General features: G+C 29.6%; 2 protein-coding genes across 5 annotated transcripts in view; both read left to right on the top strand.

Annotated features, from left to right (window-relative positions):
• Positions 1-207: 207 nt before the first annotated feature.
• LOC107437162 (uncharacterized) lies at positions 208-9,817 on the top strand. Of its 4 annotated transcripts, XM_016049074.3 has the most exons (9): positions 211-356; positions 5,454-5,480; positions 6,031-6,048; positions 6,380-6,397; positions 6,518-6,535; positions 6,648-6,665; positions 7,982-7,999; positions 8,814-8,852; positions 9,590-9,817. In XM_016049074.3, the coding sequence occupies exons 1-9, from the start codon at positions 290-292 to the stop codon at positions 9,727-9,729; spliced, it is 363 nt and encodes a 120-aa protein (XP_015904560.1). In that variant the 5' UTR covers positions 211-289; the 3' UTR covers positions 9,730-9,817. The 4 variants fall into 4 exon arrangements, with proteins under 4 accessions (XP_021002324.1, XP_021002325.1, XP_015904568.1 ...); XM_021146665.3 differs by lacking the exon at positions 6,031-6,048 and having other exon boundaries at positions 208-356; XM_016049082.3 differs by lacking the exon at positions 6,648-6,665 and having other exon boundaries at positions 210-356.
• Positions 9,818-23,689: 13,872 nt separating this feature from the next.
• LOC139427240 (eggshell protein-like) overlaps positions 23,690-27,792 on the top strand; it is a gene marked incomplete in the record, with an annotated part of 17,043 nt that continues 12,940 nt past the window's right edge. The window contains 1 exon segment of the mRNA XM_071188255.1: positions 23,690-23,861. Coding sequence (XP_071044356.1) covers positions 23,795-23,861 — 67 coding nt within the window.

Here is a 27,792-nt window from a genome sequence, read left to right as displayed (position 1 = left end):
AAAAAGAACAATTTGAAAATAATTTTGCTTTTACTAGCAAATAACTGGTTTTAAAATTAACGCTGAACTAATATTGCAATAAGCTCTAGCTTTATAAAATTACGAAATTGCGCTTTAAAGAAAGGGATATATCTACTCCATTAAGACTACTTAAAAATGGCGCTTTTAATTATATTCAAATAACGTAGGCAAGTGAATAAACATTTCAAAAGTATAAAATGCACCAAAACTCTGAATTTGCACGCTTTGGGTCTTCTGCCGAATCAGTTACTTTCCGTAAACGAACAAAATGAATTCCGCTATGAAAATCTTCATGATGATCTTCGTCGTGGCTGTTATCAGCTTGACTTGCGAAGGTAGTTTTTTTTTTACTTCATTTTACTGTATCAACCATTGTTGAAGCAGGGGTACCAACTGCTTAGCTTTCTGTTGAAAGGGCCCCGCACAAAACATGTGGAAATTAATTCTCCGTCATATTGGTTAAAAATTTAACATGTTGGTGTTTAAAACATTCTGAGAAAATGTTCCCATTACGTAAAATCCAAAAATGGATAGTTTCTTAGATACAGCGACTTAAACTTAAGAGGTAAAGGCAATTAACACTGTGGTGAAAGGTACTTGAAGTGCGCAGCACTGGCTAAGACGAATGCAAACAAGTAATGCTAGCTGAGCCGTAATGGCTCAGGGGATAGAGCGTTTGCCTTCCAATGAGGTGAACCGGGTTCGAATTCCAGCGATGGCTAGTCGATACGAATTCCGCATCCGGCTTGCACAGACCAAAGTGCCGAAGTGAAATATCCTCAGTGGTAGACGGATCACGGGTTTGAGTCCCCTTGAAGTCAGGCTAACTGTGGGAGGTTCTCGTGGTTTTCCCCTCCATGTTACGCAAATGAGGGTTAGTTCCAACAAAAAATTCTCCACTGAAACAGATTTCTCCCAATACTTGGCCCACTCTTGTCTTCTGAATTGTGTTCAAGATTACAAGGTTACGGAGTTGAACATTAGTAGTCGTAAACTCAAAATTTTGGTCGGCTGTTCAACGACGGTTATGAAATGAAACAAAAAAGTAATGCTAGCTACTCATTTAGCGTTGCAAATTCTGGCGTACTACTAGCTTTTTAATTACTTAATCTAACTTTCCGTACTTATTTAAAAGTTCATTATTAATTATTTTTTCATAATTTATTTGATTAATGCTAATGTTGTGACGAGATAAGGGAATTGTAAATTACTATTTTTGGTTTGAAGTTTCGTAACTCGGAAACTGTTAATTTTTGGACATTCTGTCTATCTCTAACAACTTTCGATCAGAATGTTTTGAGCTACAACATAATAAATTTTCAGCCAATTTGACAGATAATTAATTTCCATATAAGATTCGAGTGAGGTCTTTGGCAGACTTATGTGAGTAAAATTAAATAGTGATGTATAATTCATAATCAAAATAGTAAAAGATTTCACTTTACTTTAACAATTCTAGATATGAAATATTCTTACTAACAATATTTTATTTATTCCTGGAATAATCAGCTCTGGCAGATGTTTGATTAATTTTATATATTAAGACTTGTTTGATTAGTTTTATATATTAAGTCTCCTTTATATATTAAGGTTTGTTTATTTATTTATTGTTACGCATGCATATACAGGCTTAAAAGCCCTTGACAAATCAAAGAAAAAATGTAGTGAGTTAGAGAATGATATCACGAGGAAACATCCTCGATCACAGCTGGATACCAACCCGCTACCTCCATGCTGCAGCCACAGATCATTATCGTTAATTATAACTTGTGTTTGTATGTATGATTCATTTGTTTATGTGTTTTGGTGGTCAGAATAATTTTAAATTCAAAAATCAGAAAATTAATATTAATTTCATTACCTGTTTAAATATATAAGAATGAAATACTGTGTATAGTAAGTAAATGGGGATCAGCTATGTCGTCATGGGTGAAAGCCCTTATATAGCAAGACGGAAAAGAGAAAAACCTGGTACGCAAAACATTTCATTCCAGCATTTTTTTCGAAGCAAATGAAATATCTGTAACTATCAAGATTTCTTTTATAATTCTGGCATATATATAAAACTGCTTCTTCTACGAGGGAGCTGGAACAAAGNCGGTTTTATGCTGGCACGTATTTGTGGCAGTCGGCGCGAAAGGGTTAATGAAGATAAATTAAAGACTCGTTAATAGATTTGCATTGCATGGTTTGAAACAAAAGAAATGCGCAAGATAACATCTTAAAAAATATGTCTTATTTTTTTTAAAAAAAAGTTAGAACAATAAAGAGTGTTTCATAATCATTAACCTTAATGTATACTTCATACCTCTTGCCAAAAGTTAAATGAAAAAAGTTGGAGTCATAAATTAATATTTAAACGAAGAAGAAACAAAAACGCTATTAAAATCTCTCAAACAACTAGTAAGGAAACTGAAAGGAAAAACAAGTAAAACTTTGATGAAAAACATCACGATAAAACTTGGGAGGTTTTTCATATAATCATTTTTCAAATTCTCGCCCTTTAACACGTTCACGCCGGGGAAAAGTGAAAATACTGGTAGAAGAACTATTTCAATATTAGATAATGTTCGGGAGGAGTTAATCTATTCTCAACAATAACAATTCACGGTAAGGAAATTTATCATCAATATTTATCTGGGCGCCTGTGGCCGTTAGCGGCCTTTTTCCCATTCGTCCTGAATTGTGATCTTTAGGGTGGTTCTTTCTGGTAATTGGAATGCAATTGAAGTAAAAGGAATTTAAATATTTTGAATTTTAGATAAAATTACGTCACTGCAAAAGTAAGCTGCCATCGGACTGAGGTTTACGTCTTCTCTTAAGTTTTCGAAAGTAAAAATTTCGTTGAATCCTGCGGTGTCACAATTTATGGTTTTTTCAAAAAATCTGAAATTTAGCTTTGCAATATGATGATCTAAAGAATCTATGTTGAGGTCGCGATGTATGTTTTTATTTCTGATAAACCCTCTTGCTTTTGTTATTTTCCTGAGGATTTTGTTTTGGCATGCTTTGAGTTTTTTAAGGAGTGATGTGGAGATGTTGCACCAAGCTGGAGATGCATAAGTCAGGATGGATCATTGAGATGTAGAGTAAGCGTTTAAGTCTAAGTTCCATTTTGGGGTTCTGAAGAAGAAATTTATCAAGGTGAAGAAGCAATTCGATATGAAAATTGCATCCATTAAAAACAATTGGTAGTTATGGATTTTTATTATTCCCGGAAAAAAACTAAAAAATGAAATTTATTTGTTACCAGTTTTTACTCCGGTGCGCCGCCCGATGAGACAATATAGCGTGACCCACTGGTGGGTCACCCCGGAAAGAACGCGTTAAATAAAAATATGATCGGTTACCTTCAGTTTGAAAGAAGCATAAGCTAATTTGGAAGTGTACTTTTGTAGTAGTTCTTCTTAAGATAATATATTTTTGTCCGCATTAGACAGCGTCTTGTGTAGACGAGTTGGAAAATTAATAATTTACAACTACTGATGAAAAAAAGATACAAGTGCAATAAAAATATAACCAATTTTAGTCTGAAAAGATCTGATAATTTAATTTTCAATTGAAATTAATTATAAATCTTCACAAATCCCTATGCAGCAAGTTTTCTATTTTTTTGGATTATTTCTCTTAAATATTTACAGTAGTAAAAATGACATTTGATTTTTGATTTAGTAAACTTGTTTTGCAACAATTTTAGCCACCACTACATATAAACATATTAAATTAATATACAAGACAAGACAAGAAACGTAGCTTAATAAGTTTTTAACTTCTGTAGTTATATTTTTCACTAAAAGATTCTTTTAGTGGTAAAAAAGAATTAGAAGTTTGTGTTGAAGTTGGTAATTCCACAACTATGTGTTCACACTCCGTTAAGTCATTTTTTAATTTGAGCTCGTTATTCGTTAATTAAAGAAAAAACAAATTAAAATTGACTATTAAAGGCATATTCCTTCATAACGTAATACTATCTATTTTGAAAAACGATTAAAAGAATAGTTTAAGTTAAAGAAAAAACTGAAAAGTTACATTTCCACTATTAACCGGTAAACACCCAGATTGGTAGAATGGTAGAAATCCCATAAATCTCGGTGCGCTGCCGCGAAGCTGCATTATCCGATTCATCTGTAGTAATAAATCGATGATGAGGAGTAGTGAGGAGAAATGGAGATGGGAAGAAGAGGGGATGCTTAGCACCGAAAAATCGAGAGGGGGTTCGGTTAACACCCAGCGTCATATATTTAGGACAGTTCCTTTTTTCAAAGACATTCATTGTGGTGGGAAACTTTTTTCAGCATTTTCATTTATCTGGGTGAATTAAAAGATTCTCAGATACCGCAATGATTTAGTTATTTCTGACTAGATCTAGAATTGTAAGGAGCAGGTACTTTTTGATCTATCAATGACTTTTTGAATGCCCTAACAGTAGAAAAACCAATTAATTTCGGTAATATATTTTACCACTTTTTCCGTAAAACCATCTTTTGTTTCATTTCACTATACAAATTCGGGACAAAACGGGTTAACCTTGTTTTTTTTTAATTTGCTTTTTAACAATCTTGTGCTTTGTCTTGTAACTACAAATGAAAGAGTAAAACAGTTGTGCCTACCTGCCACAGAAATTTTAAATGGTAAATAACAGACATAATCCGTTGTCTACAACAGCCTCTTCTCTCCTATTTATAAGTNACAAGACCTAAGAAACGTAGCTTAATAAGTTTTTAACTTCTGTAGTTATATTTTTCACTAAAAGATTCTTTTAGTGGTAAAAAAGAATTAGAAGTTTGTGTTGAAGTTGGTAATTCCACAACTATGTGTTCACACTCCGTTAAGTCATTTTTTAATTTAAGCTCGTTATTCGTTAATTAAAGAAAAAACAAATTAAAATTGACTATTAAAGGCATATTCCTTCATAACATAATACTATCTATTTTGAAAAACGATTAAAAGAATAGTTTAAGTTAAGGAAGAAACTGAAAAATTACATTTCCACTATTAACCGGTTAACACCCAGATTGGTAGAATGGTAGAAATCACATAAATCTTTATCCAAATTTGCGCATTTGCAATATATTTAAAATAAAAAATTGGTAATAATTTTAAATAATAATTTAGCTCTGAATAAATTCGTGCAACTTTTTTCAAAAAGGTACTTTTACCTAACTAAAAAGTGTTACAATCTTTTGTAAGTTAATAAATGCCGCAGTGATTTATTAATCTATTAATTATGATCGTTAATCTATTTATGTAGTTTCCTCCTGTTATGTTAGCCCCTTATATCTTTGCATATTTATTTAAATGCGAATTAGGTTCAGAAACTAGCCATGTTTAAAAAAACTCTCCTGTACTATCAAGTTTAATATCTTTTATTATAATTTTTTATTAATTTGACAAAGTAGATGCCAATATTAAAGTAACTTTTTTCTTTTTAGCCCAGCGTCCCAAAAGTAACAACATAGGTAAGTCTGCTAATATTGTTTTAACACTTTAGTGCAATTTATAGAGTGTATTTAATTTTCTCAAATACAAGAGATTTTACAAAAATTAGATATTTTTACATAAAACTGGAGAAAATATAACTGGAATATCTATCATTAAATGAAAATTCAAAATCACACAAGTAAACTAATGAGCTATACCAAAATATAACGCTCTTCATAGTGTTAATTAAAGTCAAACTTTTTTAACTCTACGACGACATTGGGTAAAATTACATTTTTAAAAAAAATTAAAGTTGCAGTGTATTTTAAAATCCGTATCATTAGATATTTTCCTTAGTTTTTTACTATTAATCTTCATTAATAAAATCTGTTATAAAATTGTAAGTTTAACGATAGAGAGGTATTTCTTATAGTTTGTATTTAATCGAATGCTATTTAATATTAAATGTAAGAAAATATGCTCCTCTGAATAAATACTGTTTTTAATTATACATATAAAGATAAAATGTCTTAATATATGAATATATATGAAAATGTAAATCACAAAAAAAAATTTTTTTTTTTTAAGGAAACTCACAAGGTAGAGGTAAGTAAGCTTTAAATCAAGCATAGTTTACAATCTATGATTTTCTTAAACGCAAGTAGAAACGGAAATTTTAGATCATGCTAATATACGAGGGAAAATATAGTAAAGTTGCTTATTTTTAGAAACAAAAAAATCAATTATTTTTTATGATATTTAAATAACTAAAAAAAAATTTCTGCATAATTTTCAATTTATTAAACTCCTTTTTCAAGTTTTTATGCCCAAATCTCAAAGAAAAAAAATCTATACTAATTTCCATTTTAGTCTAAAGCTGTAGCTTTTATTTCGATGTATAATCACTTTACTATACCTAGACACCTAACATTTTCAGGTTATGGAGGATCTAGAGGTAATTATATATTTTTTTTGTTATTACCTTTAACCTAACATTATTACAAGGACACAATATTTTTAACAATACATAATATGCACTGAAGTATTAAAGAAATACAAATAAATACTTTTGCAGGTTCAGGAGGATATAGAGGTAAGATCATTACTTGTTATAGTATGAAATAAAAAGATTAAAAGCATTATAATATCATAGAATTACTATGTATAATAAATTAATGATAGTATGTAAATGAATTAACTTATAGGTTCAGGAGGTTATAGAGGTAAAAGCATTTTATTGACTAACTTATTTTTTATTAAATTAAATAAAAATATTACTAGGTTTCAGTAACGCATTATACTAGACAAAATTTACTTTCTATTTTCACATATATATTTAGAACTAAATAATCGTACTATAATTCCGTACCTGTTATACTAGTAATCATATAGAGCAAGTCGTACAAATCAAAGCGTTCATATTTAGTGAAAGACGAATTGATTTTCTATTTCGTTCCGGTACATGCCAATACAGACTCAGACTGTTTTGAATGTATTGTAATCGAAATCCGTGATCGAGCAATTTGTGTTGTTTATCTTACATTATATTGCGAAATGTTTATGTTAGATGATCAAGGAAGCATGTTGTTTTACCTGGGACATCAAGTTACAATGTTATTTTTGCTTGAAAATCATATGACGTTTCACAGGAAATAACAGGAAAGACTAGAGTCTTCGGGTAGATAGGAGACTGGGCGAAATTTATTTTCTATAGAACTCTTCACTTCACCTTTCCAATTATTTTTAAAAAAAATACATAGATAACTGTAAAACAATCTCTGCCAGACATTTTCGAATTAATAATATTAAACGGATGGAGTAAAATTTTATTTTATTTAATAACCATTGTTGAACAACCGACCCAATTCTAAATTTAATACTACCAATGTTCATCTCTAGCTCTGTGATTTTGAATCCAATCCAGAAGAAAAGGAAACTCCGGGATCAAGCATTGGGACAAACTTGCCTTCGTGGAGGAGTTTCTGATGAAACTAACCATCATTTGCGTTACATGGAGTGGAAAACCACGAATCCCTGATCTGTCTACCACTGAAAACATTTTACGTCAGTACTGTGGCTGGTGTGAGCCAGGAGCAGAAATTTTACCAGCCAGCCACCTCTGGGATTCGAACCTGGCTCACTTTATTGGGAGGCGAACGCTCTATCCTCTAAATCACTGCGATAATTGGATCAATAGCTGACCAAAAAAGATCCAGTTATCCTGTCCTGTGTAAACTAAGTTATGCGTTCAGCGTGATAACAAGAAGTTTAAGAAAAACTGCAATGGGGTGCGGAAAAAGTAGTATTTTCAATTTGAATGCAAAATATTGCATTGTGAATATTTATTGTAACACCATAAGTTTGTCTTTCAAAATCTGGTAAAATGAACACGTTCAGGTCTTCATAATTAATTTTAATTCGGTGTTTATTTTTTTAAATTTTTCACATTAACTTAAATTTTATCTGATAAACGTGTTATTTTATTTTCATTGACTACTATTTGATATGCACTCCTGACAATAACTTGCTTTTTTTAAAGGAGGATATGGTTCTCGCAGTAAGTATGCCTATGTTGAATTTACTTCGAATCAGTATAAATTAAAACCAAGCTTTGCAATGTATAGTTATAAACTAAAAATTCAATAAAGTTTTGAATAGAATCTTAAAAATCAAAACTTTTGATGGAAGTTAAAAGTAATTTAAAAAAATCAAGATTGTATTTTTTTACATTAAATTATTTTCTGGCTCATGTATGATAAAATTATTCTCTATGAAACATTGGTATATAAACTTAAAAGTGTTTTGAAAACGTTTTTAAACCGAATGGCTAATTGCATAAATAAGATGAAAAAATAGTTTATTTATATAAAAAAATGTCATATACATTTCTATTTCGAATAACTTCCCTGGTTTAACTTTCCATCTCATAACTTCTATCTAATATATTTATAACTTCATAAACAATCAATGTTTCTTCAAATCTAACATTTCTTTATTCGAAAATATAAATAAAAGAACTAATTCACTTCCAAGAGAACAACCTTTATAAAATAGTAAAAGTTTTATAAATAATAGATGAAAATCTTTTTCAAAATGTTAAAAGGTTGGCCACAACTGGGAAAAATTTATAAAGTGGAGATATTCATTTACTGTGACTGTTGAAGATTTTGAAGGTTTTATTTTTACTGGTCAGTTAAGTGATACAGTGTTAACATCTTAATATGTGTCCTTCAAATCACAAATTTAATTTGGTAGACAATAACTATTAAAAACAATTTATTCCTTCAATTTTCTCCAACCACTTTAATTTTTCCCGGTTGTTGCCAAGCTGATTAATAACTTAATATTTACAACTTACTAACTTCTTTCAGATCAAAATTCATACCCAGGACGTGGCACTAGAAACCAAGGTAATCAGACTTTCGAACGATATTTTTAGTTTTATACTTTTTTTCCTTGAATAAGATTATTTCACAGAGCAACAACTACATATTACCAGCCGAAATTACATTTTCTAAGTAATGGTAAAAAAATTATTTTCTTTCTTTAATGTCATGAAAATTTTCGCTTTTTTATTTTTTTATCGATATACACAAATAGTTTTAGATTAATTCCAAGTAACATTTGTTTTAAACCTTATTTGTGCCCAATTTTTATATATTTTATTTGGCGGCATAAGGTATTTTTTTATACAGGCATAATTAAAAATGTTATTTTTTTATACATCTTCTTCATTTTTTAATATATATTTTTAAAAAAAAATTGATATACATGGTATCTTGATTTGGCACAGCTGACACATAAAATATTTGAGATGTACCAGGTCCTTTTTCAGGGTCTGGGTACCAAGTTGAAAATTGAATCTTTTGCTGTCAATTTTAAAAAAAAATGAAGGTTGTATAATTTTCTTTCGAACAAGTAATTTACAAGATATGGTCCCAATGAGCGCTCACATAAAAAAAGCATGTTTTAATTTTTATAATTCTTCAAACTAATTTAAAAAAAAATCTAAAAGAAATTTCGGATGACTATCAATGACCAAAAATACTTAATCCACATATAGGTATATAGGTTGAACCCATTCATATCCGGTATTTTATTATTTAGTGAATGATGCTTAATAGACCTTATTTTTGTCCTTTTTTAGGAAATCAAGGCGGAGATACCTCTCAAAGAAGTGGACAAGATGCATTTAATGTCAACTTTGGATCGGGTGGACTTAATAATGGACAAACCAACCAAGGATCTCAATCTGGCAGACAGCGTAATCTCAATGGTGCTAACTAGAAATGCTTGCCTGGAATTATTGAATATTAAAACTGGATTTAATCGTATTTTTTAAGAATAAAATATGATTAATAAAGATTTAAAATTATGTTTTTGTTATAACTTGATTCATGACAGTACAGCATAGAACCCAAATGCATGATTTATTTGCAGTAGTTTAGATCTAAGGGAAGCAGTTATTCAACAATGAAATTTCTTTAATTCACAATATCAATTATTATTAAATGAAAAAAAAACTACTTATACTTAGTTTCATACCTGCCAACACTCCCGGATTTTGCGGGAGATTTTATTTTCATATTTAAAGTGGTAGTAAATATATACTATTTTTTCTTTTATAAATTTAATTTTTATATGATTTTGATCACCACTATTCTTACAAAAATTAAGCTTATATATTAATATGCGTTACTATCATGGTTGTCAACTTAATTTTTTTCAAATACAAAGTACTTGTTTGCTTAAAATTGAAGTTTTAATTCAATTTTAATACCACTGGAAAAAATGATAATGGAAGGGATTCAAAGTTGGCAGGTCTGTTAGTTTTTATATTTTGGTAAAATTATAATTCCGACAATCTAACAGATTTTTGTTAGTAGCTATTATACTGTTTTTTTATTATTATTAAACAATACCAAAATATATTTTTGCTTGTCAGAAAAAAAAAGTATCACTCGTATCCCATCTGCGTCAAAGGGTTAATTTCACTCAAACTTATTAAATAAATATGTTGGGCCAGTTATAATAGTTTATTGGTCAGTTATATAAGTTATAATAGTTAGGCAGTAGGGTAACTCCATGATGTCGGACTCGAAAAATGAACACAAATTTCTTAAAAAAGCTCTGTTTCAAAATATAAATTAAATTTAAAATCCTCTAATTTTTACATCATATATTTAGTACATCATAACCTGTTGGTGTTCGTCGCAAATCACACGATAGCAAAAAATGAGTAATAATTAACAAATTGTCTAAACTCTTTTAATTTAATTGTAATATAAATTTAACCATCACTGAATTTTGAAGTTGACATTTGAATAAGGAATTCTAGGCAGTTCTGAACTTGTAAAATATGCTTTATAATTAATTTGTAGTTTTTTATTTTGGTGTTGGACGTAAAGCTTTTGGTGTGTAATTCTTCAGGTTGTAAATTCTTAAGGTTCCGTAAATTCTTCAGGTTGGATATAAGTTTATGTTAAGGATAACAATTATAAATATTATGAAAATTACTATACTTTTTATCTAAATTCTAGAATTTTTTTTTCCAGTAAATAGCTTGCAGTGTATAATTACAACAATGTAAATACAACTCATATTTAAGCAACATTTCCTTTATTAATATATATACTTCCTTTTCGACAACATTTTAAAAACCTCTGTACAGGAGAGTTAGAAAAAAGTGGTGTTAGTAAATCAAAAATCACAATTGATAAACTAGCACTTTCAAATCTATATTTGCTGTCCGGAGCAAGTTGGCATCTCTGGGCGTCATATACAGATCTGTAATAATCATTTCCGCTTACTTTCCTTTCCTTTATTTACAAAACTTGGGCACCTTGGCCACGTAGCGGCCCTTATCCCATACAGCTAGAAATTAGCAAAGAGTTTGAAGTAATACCATTTTTAATTTAGCAGTCGATGTGGTAGCTAATACAAAACTACAAGCGCTTTGCTTGGGGAATGTAACATTCGCATACCTGCCAACTTTTAATCCTTTCAAGGATGATATTCCCCAGTGGTAGTAAAATGAAATGTAAATTGCAATTTTAGGAGGAAAAATTGCTGTATTATGAACAAGCTTATGCGGACTACTAGAAGAGTATTACATATTAATCTATATGCTTAATTTTTTTAAAAATAGTGGTGAATTAAAAATATTATAATTTAAATTTATAAATGCAAGGAATATATATAAAGCATACATTTTACTACCACTTTCAATATAGAAATAAAATTTTACGCCAAATGCGTAAAAGTTGGCAGGTATGCATTCGAATATCTGATTCATCGAATCTAAGGCTCCTATACTATCAGAGCTGACCTATCAAGCAATATTGGAGCAAACAAGTTCGCAAGTTAACGTTATTTTAGTATTCGTTATGTTATTACAGAGATGCCAACTACGCTAATTTAAAAAACGGTAAATAACTACAAAGTAAATTTTGCAAATAGTTGATATTTGCTTGCTTTTAAAAATGTAAAGCATGTTATAAGTACTGTAAAGTGGTGAATTATATAAGCCTACGCATTGTTTAAAAATAGTGGTGGATTAAAATCTACTAAATCGAACTTAAGAAACCAAGAATTACAATTAATAAACTACCACTTGAAAATATTTATTCGATGTGCTTATGTTAGCTCTCTGTTCCAACAGTAAATGATAAGTCGGCCTGTCTAATTCAGGGGCTCTAATCGAATCTAAATTGACACATATTGACGTATTTGAGCATGCCTACCAACTTTTAATCCTTTTGAGGGTGATTTATTCCAGTGGTAGTAAAATGGAATGCAAATTACAATTCTAGGGAGAAACATATGTTGTATTTTTCGAAAGCTTCAGTGGACTACAACAACAGTATTCCATATAAATATATATTCTTAATTTTTTTAAAAATAGTGGAGATCATAAAGATTATTAAATTAGTTTTAAATGCAAGGAATATATAGAAAGCATACATTTTACTACCACTTTAAATACAGAAATAAAATTTTACGCCTAATGCGTAAAAGATGGCAGGTATGCATAAGTATGAACATAATGTGAAATATATGTACGTAAGTAGACATGTATAAATATTAACATAAATTGATAAATCTCTTCAATTTCTAAAATCTATTCCTTCATATAATATTGATTTATTTGCATTTAGTGGTAGTCAAAATCATATTAAATTAATTTAATATGAATTAATTACTACACATAAATTAATTAATTAATAAATTACGCAATAATCATAATACCCAATAAATTACGCTATAATAATAAATTACACATGAATTAATTAATTAATGCATAATTTATAAATTAAGCCTAAAAATATATTTATAAGAGTCAGCCTCATTTTAAATTTAAAAATGAAATACTACAGATAATCCATAATTGTTGGCAGCCATGTTTATGTTGACCATATTTCTCTTGGCATTTCCTGATTAAATTTAAATATAAAAAATTCCCCCGCAAGGTCTTAAGCACAAATTCCGTTAAAACCAATCATACAATAACACATAAATTTTACTTCCACAAAAAATACTTTTTCCGCAAAAGGTACAAGTTAGCATCCGTACCGTACAGATCTGAATAAAAATAGTGTTAAATTGGAAATATAATTAAGGAATCTTATATGAAATATTTCCTTACATTTTGAAAGAACTAGTATCATTTTATACTAGCCTCTGCACTTTATTGTATCGTTATTGTAACGCTCTTTCTCTTCTTTTACTATTCTTTTAGTTTTGTGTAGCGGCAGAAATCAATTAATTCAATACTATAAGAAGCAAATACTATAAGAAGTACGAATAGTATAAGAAAAATATAAAATTTAGTGAAAAATCCTTCACAATTTTTCTTGCTTAAAGCTGTGAACGATTTCTTATTCTTCATTGAATTTAAATAAATTAGTCATTTGACACTGCTTTTATTTTTTTCAGAAAGGCGAAGAACTTATTTCAATTTAAGATTAAACATACGCTTTTCAAAATTTTTTAACATACTTTGCTTTAAACAGTGTTTCCCAAAGTGTGGTACGCGTATCCCCAGGGGTACGAGAACAGTTTAGCAGGTGTACGCGTTCTTAGAAGAAATATCTTGCAAAAGACTAACATTTCAAAATTTTTTATTTAAAAACAAAGGTAGCCATGAAAATTTACGATTACGTATTTTTCTATTGACTAATTTTTAGCAGAGTTAACAGTGAATAACTAGTGGAGTCAACAGCCAGTTGTGATTTTTAACTTTATTTTCCATTTGAAATAAACATATTTTTAAAAAAATACATTTCTTTTTTGGTCAGTGGTACACAGCGTTGCGAAAAATTTACAGAGGGTACACAAAAGTCATAAGTTTGGGAAACACTGGCATAGGGAATTATTCCAGTTTCTTTGAATAGTGCTTACTGTTTCACATAATGCTTGAAATCCTAATTATGCAAAAATCTAATATCTTAAGCTTTTTTTAAAAATTCAAATACCTTTAACAACTCTGAGGAACAAACTTTTTGTTGCATTTATACTAGTACTTGCGTTAACGTAATTCGAGAGTAGGGATTTCATATCTAAAATTGGTTTTGTTCGGAAAGCTACAGATTTTTCTCAAAATGATATTTTCAATTTAGTTTGTTTAAGTATGTTTTTGTTTGTAGCTTTTTTTAAGCAACACTAGGGAACGATTTCCTTTTTTTTAAAAAAACAACACTGGAGAACAAATTTTTTGCTGCTTGTAAACAAGTACTTGATTTTCTCTAATTCAGGTTCGAGGCTTTCAAATCTGAAATTAGTTTAGCACAGAAAACTGTAGATTTTTCTCGAAATTGTGTTTTTAGTTAAGTATTTTTTTTAAAGCAATATTGGGGAAAAAACTTTTTGCTATATATATGCAAGTACTTAATTCTGCTTAATTCGAGTGTAGGGATGTGATATCTGAAATTAGTTTTGTTCAGACAGATTTTTTTTCCAAAATGTTTTTTTTATAGTTAAGTTTGTAATTTGTCTGTTTGTACAAGTTTGTAGGGAACGCGGAGTTTTATATACATGCATATACACTTGTCTGCTCTTTTGAAATTAACCCTTAAGACAACAAGCATATGATCTTAACGTATCACATCATAAACTAAAGTGTATTATCACCTTCTTCCTACCAATACCTACGTTGTTGAGAAGTGGGGACATCGTGCTGAGTGATGGGTATTCCATCGAATAAATTTTAAAAGATATTGGTTAGGAAAATATTATAAAATTGCATGAAATATATCATCGATAGAGAGAATCTGATTTCAGAATCGAAATCAGTGATCCAAAACTATTAAACATCCGTTCAAAAATCTCATTAAAATGAAGAAAAAAAATACCCTGTGTATTTCTTAAAATGTCATTAAAATTATTTTACTCATAACCATTACTAAACTTATTATTTTCATTAGGCTGATTTAAGAAACATGACTTTAAAAACTAAAATTAAATCTTGGCTTTTCCTGTTAAAGTCTGAAAATTTTGACTTATAACAGAATAAAAATGCTTTCGTATCTTAAAATAAGTAATTTAAGCCTACCATTTAGAAAGAATTTTGGTTTATGGCTAATAGCTCTTTCAAAATATAAAGTGAACCACCTTAACATTAAAATATTGTTGAAATATTATAAAATTACATAGTTATGAAATCAGCTGCTACTTTTAAAAAGGAAATTTAAAATTCAATTTCAAAAGTCAAATAGAATAATCATATGAATAAATATTTCATAATAAGCATTTGGTATAAATAATGCTAAAACTCTGAAATTGTACTAATTGGATTTCTTGCTGAACCAATAGCACTACCGAACGAAATGAATTCCGCTATGAAAATATTTATGATGGTCTTTGTCGTGGCTGTTATCAGCATCTGCTGTTGCGAAGGTAAGTTAAATGAATTGTTTTAATAATAAAACAGTAGACTAATCGTAAAGATACTGTTCCCAGAAGAAAAACGAAGTCGAGCATCACTGGCTGCAGTCAGGAAGCAATTGGGTGACCACTTTGATCAGCATGCGTGTGGATTGAGGGTGCGTGGTATCAGCCTCGTTGAACTGTTCTACCGTAACGTACTCTACTTATCACGCAGGTAGTTGGGAATGCGAAAATGGAGGAACCATCCCCTCTATAGAGGATCAAAATTGTCTTTAGATCATCCTTACGGATGTTTCCCAGATCGTCACCTATAGCGCATTTTGCCATCACCTCCAACATCAGAAAGCCTCCACACGGCTTTTTAGAAGTAGTTGTGCTCATGAACCCAATTTCTATTTTAGTAGTAATTAAGAGAAATTTATCATATATATTTGAGTATTGAATCTGTTGTGGTTGACAAGTTAATAAGACAAATGAATTATATTAATTAACAAATAACATAAATTAAACAAATTTTTAAACATATATTTGCTACCACTTTCTTATTTTTAATATATTTTCTATTAAATGGCTCCTTCGTAAAGTAGTTTATCTTCATAGTGGTCTGATCGGACTACCTTTAAGAAACCGTGTGGAGGCTTTCAGTTACAGGAGGCGTTGGCTTAGGTCTTGGATGTTGTCTTCTCGCTCTGTGTTGTCTTCTATTGTGTGATGCAGCTCGTCCTCTTAACGGTTTTCTGTGGCAGTGTGGCATGCGTAATATTGGTCGCTTCTGTGACTTAGGTTCACAGGTAGGGACTAAGAATGCAAAAATATGTGTCCAATAAAATTCATAATTTTATTAAAATAGCCTAAAATTAGCGATTTTTTACAGTTTATTATTGAAAGAGCGCGCAGTTAACATTTTTGCATTTAATATGAATAATTTTAAAAAAAGTAATTGTAGTTGTTACGATTGATTAATTTAAGAGAAAACAAATAAATAAAAAGAAATTGAGCTTCGACAACTTTTACATTTTCATTTGCCTGTGGCATCCCTGTCAATTATAAACTAAAATTTATTAATTATGTAAAATTTTATGTCATGCGATAAATATCATGCTTTGAAATCAAACAGTTGATGCATTTTTGGTAACAAAATTGGTAGCTAACAGAAAAAAATTTCCATATAATTTATATGCAAACCTGCAGCCATATTTTTCAAAAACGCACTTTTTTTATCAGTGAAAACTAAGAGTCCGTCAAATAAACAAAAAACTACCTTTTTTCATTTTTTTTTCATTCTGATTCTGTACGAAAGGTTTTACATAGAAACATTAGCGTAATGGCGTATTGAATCTTGTAGTTTAAAGTTTCAAAACAAAATTTTTAAACTAACACGGCGAATCAATAATTTAAAAAAAATATGTAGATAAAATCTATTTGTTGGCTACTTATGCTTATAGATGTCTATATGTATATATATACATACATAGTAGTTTCGTTTTCAAAAAATTCTGCCGAACTTAATTGTTGTTTTACTAACACTTTGATTTGTAAAATATTTACAGGGCTGCCAACTTTCTACGCTTTTTGTAAAAATATATTCCTGTATTTTCCACGCCACTACTTATAAATGAATTAAAAATTTTATGCAACGCCACTTTGTTCCAGCTCCTGCCATGGTGAGGCTTTTTAAAATGTTGGCAAAATTACCAGGAACTTTGAAAGCTTTAGTTTTTAAATTTCTACCACTCTACAAAATATTTTGCAAAAAGCGTGGTTGTTGGCAGGCCTGCATTTATAACTCATCCTTCACGAATACGTTAAAGAATTTTTTTAAGATTCTCATTGTTGTTGTAAGATTAAATATCCTTAAAAATAACTGCTCTCGAAAAATTAAAGTATGTTTATGGAAATGTTTTGTCTGAAAGCATAGTTAAAATAATTATTTGTTCTTACAGCACAGGCTCCCAGGATTAATAGAAATAGTAAGTTACTTCATTTTAACATAATTATATTTTTTTCATATTTATTTTTTTAATAATTAATTCTTGAAGCCAATAGTTTTTATAGGATAAAATTCATTTAGAAATAATGAATCATTTTATTTTCGATTTTAAAATAAATTTAAGTGAAAGCTGTAATAATAAAATAAGAAATATACGTGTTTTTCTTAAAATTCCAAAACCATTTGTGTTATTGCCCTTAAATTGCAATGGTTAAAATTAGATGTAAATTCTAAAAATCATTTTAAAATTTCTATTTTGTTGGTAGGGAGGATTTATATGGTTTATAAGATTTATGTGATATTTGATTTATGTGATTCTTAATATTTTTTATCCTTTAAAAATCTGTTTTAACCAATGTAATTACAATTTATTCTATTTTTCCAAATTTATTCCTAGAATAAATTGTAATTATAATTTATTCTATATTTCCCAATTTATTTTTCTATTTTCCCATATTTATTCCGATTCCAATATCCAATAATTTTACAGGATAATATTTTTCTAAATTAACTGAATAATTTATTTGTTATTTAAAAATAAATTGAAGAGAAAGCTATAATAACGAAAAGAAAAGTTAGAGTGCTTTTCTAATAAATCAAGTAGATCTTGTGGATCAAGTGGATAATTCTATATCAAGTGGATAATTTTTTTTTATCAATTAAATAGTTTTAAGCGATGTAATTAAAGTTATTTTCATAGATATTTTTCAAGCAATTATTTCCAAAATACAGTAATTTTCAAAGGATATTAATTATCTTAAAATAATTAAATAATTTATTTGTTGTCTTAAAATTGCGAAGAAATCTATAGTAATACAATGAAAAGTTTGCCCATCTCGTTCGTAATCGTAGAACCATTTGTGAGATTGCATTGAATAAATTTTGACCCAAATTCTAGAAATGATTTAAAAATTTTCAATTCGTTTATTCACGTGAAGCTTTTAAAAATGAAATATTCTCATAGGTTAAATATTAGGGATAGTTAAAACTTTATTGTCGAAAACTTAGAAGACAACATCGATGATGTTTGCTACTTTAATGTTCTGTTTAATTAAAACCGAACTTCATTGACAGTTTTTCACGTTTTATAATATTTCTAATTATCTTTGAGTAATATAGTAATATAGTAGGCAATCATAGACAAATCAAATATATATATATATATATATANTGTATATATATATGTGTGTGTGTGTGCGTGTGATATGTGAATATATGTGTGTAAAATGTGATAATGAAACATCTAAATCCACAATGTTTATCTAAAAATATATGCCGAGTGATTTTAGCAATAATTACACGGAATCATTTATTATATTCGTAACAATCATGATTGGATAATTTCTTTGAAAAACGCAGTGGAAACGAAGTAGCTTTGCTACCACTTTTTAAACTTTTGCAGGGATTGCAGTGATTTAAAAAACAGCGTATTTTCACGTGATCCGCTTGCAGTGTGTTAATACCGTAGTAATGATTATTTACGTTTTATTTTATGCCGTAAGAAGCTCTTAAACTAGGAAGTTATAAAATTTAAATTACATATTATTAATAAATTACTAATTTTGAATAATAATCTATAATTTATTAAAAGAAATTCTATTTACTGAAAAAGTAGTAAAATGTTTTATAGTTAATGGAAAAATACCATGCATATTTCTTACATTTCATTTTAATTGGCAATGTATTATTAATCTCTATATTATATCTTAAAGCATCTCATTATACTAAAAATGGTAATCTTAATGATAAAATTTTAATCATTAGCTTTAATGTAATTCATTAACTTTATCATTAGCTTTGTTGTTAGCTTTACTGTTAGTTTGATTTCCATTTGTAAATAACTTCAGCTTTCTTGAAGTGGGTTTCAATAAATTTGGTAACCATTTGTTAAAAACGCATAAAAGTTATAAAATATATCATTCCTTTTGAAGTTTGTAGCAGTTATAAAATTTATTTTATAAATAATGAAAAATAAATGTCAATAAGTTCCGAATAATCGTGGTAAATATGCTTACCACCAAAAAAAAATGGCATTAAAATTTAGATAAATTTTTTTTAAGCTAAATTCGTTTTTTTTCCTTATATCAATTACGATTCTTATATCAATTTCAATTCCAAAAATAATTTACCTTTACTAGAAATAAATGGCCTATTAAAGGACTTAAAAGCATAGCGAAAGTTTCCGAAAATCAGTAAATTTTAGTTTGTAGTTCTCTATAGCTTTTTTAGAGTATTTTGTTAAATCCGGAGCAGTTGACATCTCTGCAGTTAGGCGGTGTTGAGCCTTTTTAAAAATTTGGCAAAAGTACAGATAATTGGAAAATTTTAGTTTGTAATTCTCAACAGTTTCTTAGAATATTTTGTCAAATCTGGAGCGGTTGGCGTGTCTGCAATTAGGGAGTGTTGAGGATTTGAAAAAGTTGGCAAAAGTTATCGAAAATCAGCAAATTTTAGTTCGTTATTCTCTACCATTTTTAAAATGCTTTGTTGAAACTGGAGTAGTTGGCATATCTGTCAACTATAAGCAGAAATATTTTTTTGAAGCTTGCTGGAGCATCAAAGAATTATCATGCAATTATATGCTTTAATTTATTTAAATACTTTATTTAAATTTAATTATTTTCAATGAGTTCACTAGAGATTCAACAAGTAGTTTGGTTTCCTTTAGAAACTCTACCATTGAAGTGAGTTTAGGATAATATTTAAATCTTGAGTTCCCTTGTCTTCTGCGTCAGATTAAAATTTACAGAGTCACTTAGGTTTGATGTTGATATGCATGTAAATATAAATTAAAAATATGGAATTTATAAGAGTATGCTAATGGTGATTGATATTGTGAAGACATTATCACAATTTCATAACTAACTAACGAAAATTAATGTGTTCAACATGCTGAAAAAAATTATATTTATTAAAGCTTTTATAACCCTTAATAAAATACTTGAACTAATACCTATAAAACTAGAGTTATTGCATACGTTATTAAACGCAGTTGTTAAATGGAAAATAATCTTTATTTTTATAAGTTGATGTTAATATTTATGTTTTTTATTTAGGTGGAGATGGTTCTCGTTGTAAGTACGCTAAAAAATATTGATTCATAAATAAATTTGTATGTAAACTTCCCATTTGCTGACAATGTAATCTAATATCTTTCAGATCAAGGATATGATTCAGGACGTGGACCTAGAAATCAAGGTGAAATGATTTGGCGAGAATGTTTTAAAGATTTGATTTAGCGTCAATTCACGACCTCCATGAAATTTTTCTAAGACCAGAGGGAGTCCTGATAAATACTTTATTTACATAATTTCCAAAAGAAAACCTTTTCAAAATTTACAAAATTTTTTACGACCGTTTATTATGAGCAGAAGTGTAAAATGCGGAACCAAAAATGGATCACCCTAAACAACTTTTGACCTTTTGATCGGATCTTCACGTTCTGGAACTCAGTCTTAAGGGTTCAATAGAGTGACTTCAAACGTACTAATTAATTAGTTCAAACGATATTATAAGTTACGAAATGAGACAGGAAAATGTAATTTTTGTTGAATAAACGTACCCTTGTTTAGATGGATTCTGACTTCTGACCCCCAAAATATAGTCACAATCTAGGTAACGTGGTCCCATTAGGAGGGCGATCCAATGTTTGGACCCTTTAAAAATAACTTTAATTTTGTGTAATATGCCATATCTGAACAAATTTAAAGCGAATTCAAAAATATTTGCACACAATTTTAAAATTCGTTTATCCAATGATATGTCTATGCAAAAGTAACTTTTAGGAAATATTTATGTTGCATTATTTTATTTAATAATAATCGATAAGCTTTTGAACTGTAAAGGATAGAATTCTTTTTACATAATTTTAAAGAATTTAATTTTACATGACAAAATACGAAAATCCAGCAAAATTGGCTGAATAGTTCCTGAGAAATCAAGTTTTAAATATTCGAATGTTCAATTCGTATGTTGTATGCTTTATTTCCGCTCTCATTATTAATTATTTTTGTTAAATTTATCCTACCTTTCAAAAATTAGTTAGAAGTTATGCTGCTTTTTATGAATAACGATTTAGTTCTTAAGTGGTCAAAGCCGCCTTATATTCGACATTTTACTTTCACACAGTAGGTTCAATGCAATGTATAAGGCCTGAAAAATCCTTTAATTTTTATAATCCTCGTTGCAATCATATTTAAAATCAATTTAATACAGCTAATTATATATTTATTTTAAATAATATAAGTATAACTTTAGTTATGCTAGTTGAGAAATAAATTTGAAATACATTTGGATCATTAAGCTTCAATATATGGGTTTTTAGGAAACCAAGGAGGAGATACTTCTCAAAGAAGTGGACAAGACGGATTTAATGTCAATTTTGGATCTGGTGACCTAAATAATGGACAAAGAAACCAAGGATCACAAGCTGGTCGACAGGGAAATCGTAATGGTGATTACGGCTGGTGATATCACCAGGTGCTTGTCTGTGAATTAAAAAAACAGTATTTCCATTAAAATCGAACATTTGTTTTAATTTCCAAAAAGTAAAGTATTATTGAGCATTTCAATATTGTTTTCGTTATTTCTTTTCAAACATTGAAACATATGACAAATACACCATATTAAGACCAAACTTCGATATTTTATTTAAACACAATACATATATATATATATATATATATATATATGAAATGAGCCTTTACACCTCCTTCTCTGTTAGTACTTAATGCAGGAGCGATTGTTTTTGCGTGACTCTTGCTGTGCTGTATGATGTATTCCATGTAAGATCTGCCGGAATCATCCGAAGTTTTGTCCACCCTCTCCCTTGTGGAGAGTGGATGTGAAATGTTATAGCCACCAGCCTACCCATAAATAAGACTAATGGAGGAATAATTGGTTCACAGCTGAATTAATTAAACTAATTGTAACCAATGATAACAGGGATGTAGCCCTTTTATTTACTTTATTTCTTCATGTAACGCAGTAAAATTTCCAATAATTTTTTTTCCAATGCCCACCTGCGTTAGCATCCGTCAATTCAGGCATTACAGGGCAATTTTGTTGGGCTCTCTTTCAGGGGCACCTTATTAGGTGGACCAACGTTGCTCCCACCGTGAGGACAGATAGTACAGAGAAAGAAAGAACATCTATGCATTGCCCGGGATACGAACTCAGAACCCTTCTGTAGCAAGGACAGTTCCCCTACACAAGCCGGTCGGCAAATTTTCAATATAGTTTTTATGAAATACATATGCCATAAGTGATTGCAGAACTCATTTGTAGAAGGTTGTAAGTTACAATTTGATGAGTTTAGTATAGCAAAAGCCAGGAGCAGTTTGACACGTTGAATGCCATGGGGGTCACCGGTGACCGGCACTGAGTTTGTTCATAGAGCCACGGAAGTCACCGGTGACCGGCGAAGCCAAGATTATGAAAAACACATAATTCGAGTAAATTTTTAATTTTTTTTATATTATTATCGTTGCTAAAATGGTTTGAAGAAATTAATGCAATATAGAACACAGAAAAATAGTTTTATTTATATACTCAGAGATGACAACTTGCTCCGGACAGCGAATAAATGTTTTCAAATGGTAGTTTATTAATTGTGATTCTTGGTTTAATAAATTCAATTTTAGTAGATTTTTATCCACCACTATTTCTAAACAATTCGACGACTTATATAATTCACCACTATTTTCAGATATGTCATGCTAAACCTTTTAAAAATTAGTAAAATCTGTCTCATATTTGCAAATTTAGTTTGTAGTTATTTCCCGTTTGGCCAGACTGGAGAGCCATGAAAAATTAGCGCGGCTCTCAACTTGTTATTAAGAGCATTTTTTTCTGAAATAAAGTTTTCTGCATGAAAAAAGTTATGTATGCGTTATTTATCTATCAAAGGGCCAACTCAATAATCTGGCTGTGTACAACAGCCATCGAAATTTTTCTTTGTTGGAGAATTCTCCGCATTGTTTGTTCATTTCCAAAACACGTATTCGAACAAAGCCTATCTTCTTAAATATGCATTTTAATTTATGCATGTTATTTAAACAAGCATTTCAATTTATGTCCAGAAAAGAAAGCTTGCCGACCTTGAACAAAAATACGTAGATATTAATTTGTATATAATTTACATTATAATATTAATGCAAAGATGAACCAACATGAGTTAACGTAATAAAATTTATTTCACCTTCATTTCAAAAGAGAAGAAGTTTTGAAATACAGTAATTTGCATTTGCATCGATCATTGTTTGAACAGCTTATCAGTTACTAAACAGAAAACAATGCAATCAGCCGATATCTAGACAATGAAACCAGTAATTGCAAACAGAGCACTTTTAAAATTTTGAGTAAAGGCAAACACACCATTTTCATAAATACACATTCTACACATATAAAAGGTACAGTTTTAAAACTGAATTCGCATTAGTTTATTCGTTGAAGATCTAACATTTCATTTGTAGAAAAATGGCTTACACATTGAGAATTGCCTGTTTGGTTTTTGCCGTTGCTGTTCTTAGCATTTACTGTGATGGTAAGATTAGTTTTGTTGAGTTTCTTTTATATTTCTAATTCCCAGAAAAATAAAATTCAGTAACAATAAGAGATTATATAAAAAATTCCATTCTATACCCTACTCATAACGAATACCAATGAGTTAAGGTTTTAATATAATATTAAATAATCAGCTGATAGGATCTACACCTAAATTACATTTCTTTTTATATTATAATGCTTAAAAGTAGTCTCATTCAGAATACCTAAAATATCGCGATGTGACGTGTGATGCCATGAAGTAAAGCTAATTTGTTTAATAATTTAAATACTGGGCAGAGCAGATATTTAACACTTTATACGAAACAAGTTCGCTATAGTTAAAATACCACACTTATTACTCAAAATGCTTTTTCCATAGTCATTTTTCAAAATTTTTTCCAGAATTATTTCTCAAAATATTACTTCCATAGTTGTTTCACAGAAAGTTTTTTCTATAGTTGTTTCTAAGTTTAATAAACAACAGGCTTCCCACAATCTGGAAAACGAGTGGAAGCTAAGATTTTCTAAGACTACTGAAAAATACCTAAATTTTTCTTTCAATTGTAAATTACGAAAGTAATCACTCGTTGTGTTTTGCAAACATAAAAATTTCCCTTATATTAAATATTTATTCGTATTATTCATAGCTTAAAGCAGCTAGATATATCCTGCTTTAGCTACCGTTTGTCATTTGTGGTATACCTTTTTGGTATTTGGTATAATATGTCCTTTTTGGTATACCTTTTTGGTATTTGGTATAATATGTCCATTTTGGTATACCTTTTTGGTATTTGGTATAATATGTCCTTTTTTGTATACCTTTTTGGTATTTGGTATAATATGTCCTTTATGGAGATTTTTCCGGATGGTAGGTAATTATTAATTACAATAATAAAAGATATGCCACTTGCTCTACTTGTATGAAATTTATTTCAATTGGTTGCAAAATTTATGCTCTAAAAATTTGATTCTTGGTTTGGGTAGCAATATTTAAAAAAAAACTTATTTTGCTTACCACAACATTACAACAAATTTAAACACGCATAAAAAACGAAACTTGGATCCTTTCATAACGGGATTAGAGTTACAGAGAACTTTCAAAATTCTGAAAATTTTAGCATTTTGTTCTCTAGCATTTTACAAAAAGCAAATCAGGAAATAGTATCAACCCATAATGTTTAAAACGGTAGCGAAATAATAATTAAGATAGCTGCCAACAACTACGGATTGTCCGTTGAATTTCATTTTTATGTGTTAAGTTGCAATGAATCTTATAAATTTGTTTTTAATTTTTGGATTTTTAAATTTAATTTAGTGTATTAACTGGCATTAAATGCAAATAAATCAATCTTTTTTATCTAAGAACAAGTCATAGAAACGAAAATAAAATCAATTGCATAGCTGCCAACTCGTTCTGTTTTGCTTGCAGAATTTATATTCATATTTAAAGTGGTAACGAAGCTTATGCTATTAAATTCAACTTTTTCATTTACTCGTTCGGTGACTCCCGCGGTGCTACGAACATGGTCACTGCCGGTCACCGGTGACTCCGGCATTTAACGTGTTAATTTAATTTTTTTTATATAATTGTGTTTATAACAACCAAAATATTTCATTGTCTTATGGAATATATATTGTCTTCCGGAAAATAATGTTATTTTTGAGGCATATTTAATGGTTGTTTTGAGGTGCTAGGGTTGATTTAAGGTATATTTGAAGTTGATTTCTAAGACAGCCTGAAAATATCAACTTCAAAAAGGTGTATGAAGTTTTTCATTCTCACTTGAGATTGTTTTGAGGTTAATGGAAATCTACTTTAGAGCAACCGAGGTGGTTGTTTTTGAGGTGTATGGATTATTATTTCTACACTTCAAGCAAATACGTATATTTGAGGTGTGAATAATTTCACTTGATCTAACGATCTAAACAAAATTAGTTCTGAGTTATATATGAAGTTGATTTAGCTCTGTGTAAATGAGGTTTAAATTGAGGTTTATTAATATGATTATTTTTGGTGCAACACATAACCTCTTTTTTCTACCTCAGGTGTATTTTTAACATCTGTTAGCCTCAAAAACACCTTATATTTTTATAAGTAAATAATGGTGACTCAATTGCTTTATTCTCAGGGTTGCCGAGTGCTGACTAAAAAAATTCAAATGTTTGCTGTAATTTAATGTTTCAGTTTACTATTGATAGAGAAAGCAAAATCTTTGATTATAAATAATATGAAACGTAAGTCATAGTGGCAGATGCCATTGAATAATTAAAACGATAATAAATAAATAAAAGAGAATTTCTTTTACACAAATAATAGCCCTGTGGCATTCCTGCATTTTTAGCATTTATTTTTAAACATTAAGATGAATTTATGATTTTATGATTTTTAAACATTATGATGATTTTATTTTTAAACATTAAACATTAAGATAAACATGGAAACCTAGATTAAAAGTGGTAAAACGTGGTGGTAAGTATACTTACCACGGCCTTCAAAAGGGTTAATTATTTTTGTTTAGTAATGGTGAAATATCCTTCAAATTTTTCCTTTGGGCCTAATACATGACACATGTTATTCAAGAAAATATAAAATACTTGTTTTTTCAATCTGCCACTTTTTCACATTTATTAGCATCAATATATTTCAGAACATTTGGCGAGAGTGCTGGTTAAAAATTGTACAAATAAAGCTTTTATTACCAGTATGCCTTCTAAGGGTGTGCTATTCTATACAGTGTAGTTTGGGTCACCGTTATGGTAATAACTCAGAAAAGTAACTATTACGGATATTTGATAACAGTAAAATATAACCGCAGAAGAACATACTGATTATGACGAAATAGAGTATTCTCCTGAAGCAACTTAATTTTTTTTATTGCATTTGATTCAGTAATATTCTCAGAAACTAAATCGCACAAAATTCTGCGAATTAGGGAGCCTATGAAAGCAAATATTGCGAACTTTTGGCATTGGTAGAAATAGATTTTGGTAAAGCATCACTTGGGAGTCGTGCTGCCTTTAAGTAATTCATTGCACAAACTTACTATTTAGTGTAGTGCATTTGTTGTGAGCTCGAATTTAAAAAGTAAATAAAACATGTTAGCAAGATTTCAAGTTTTTTGTTGAATAAACTGATCTCATCTTGTTTTATGAGCTGAGCGCCTGTGTCGCGCAGTGGCAACACCTCCTAGAAAGAACAGGCCTCAGCACGGGTTACCATAAATATCCCTTAGTAGTCCAAACGTAATGACATATTTTGTATTTTCAATCACTGCGCAGCTTAGTACCCCTAACATAATGACATCTTTCTTATTTTTCGTCTACTGCGCAGTTAACTTTGTCACATCGGACTACTAAATTGATCCGTGCTGAGGCCTTTCTACTTCTAGGAGGTGTTGGCAGTGGCCCCTATCCTACCAATCGTGTATTATTTATCGTTGTAAAAGTTCTTTGAGATCAGCAGACCATGCGGTAGTTGTCAAGGGGATTCAAGCACTTGCTTGAATAAATAAAAATAATGAAAATAAGACGAAGCAGCTTGCTTTCAACTATGTGTGGCTTTAGTTTTGGGTGCAGGTTGATGGTCAACGTGAGGATATTGAATAAACTTGACAACCCACATTCGTCCCAAGTGTAAAAAATAATTTAAAAAGTGGTAGAAAGATGTTTTAGGTTATTCATTGCGTAAATCTTTTAATCTGCGTTAAGAGAGTAGTGGTGGTTCAGGGAATAGAGCCATCACCTCCTACATCAAAAAGCCTCCACACGGTCTTTTATAAGTAGTCCGCACAGACTATTTAAAAAGTAAGCCAGTTGTGCGCATGAACTCAAAACCTTTTATAAAAGTAGTCATACTCATATGTGGTGGTTATCTTAGCATCAGCCCCGCTAGGGGCTCTAACTAATGAAATCAAAATCCTAAAATTTTC

Source organism: Parasteatoda tepidariorum, chromosome X2 (genome assembly GCF_043381705.1).
Source record: "Parasteatoda tepidariorum isolate YZ-2023 chromosome X2, CAS_Ptep_4.0, whole genome shotgun sequence".
In the NCBI taxonomy this organism is placed as follows: domain Eukaryota; kingdom Metazoa; phylum Arthropoda; class Arachnida; order Araneae; family Theridiidae; genus Parasteatoda; species Parasteatoda tepidariorum.
This window is presented reverse-complemented; position numbering and strand designations above follow the sequence as displayed.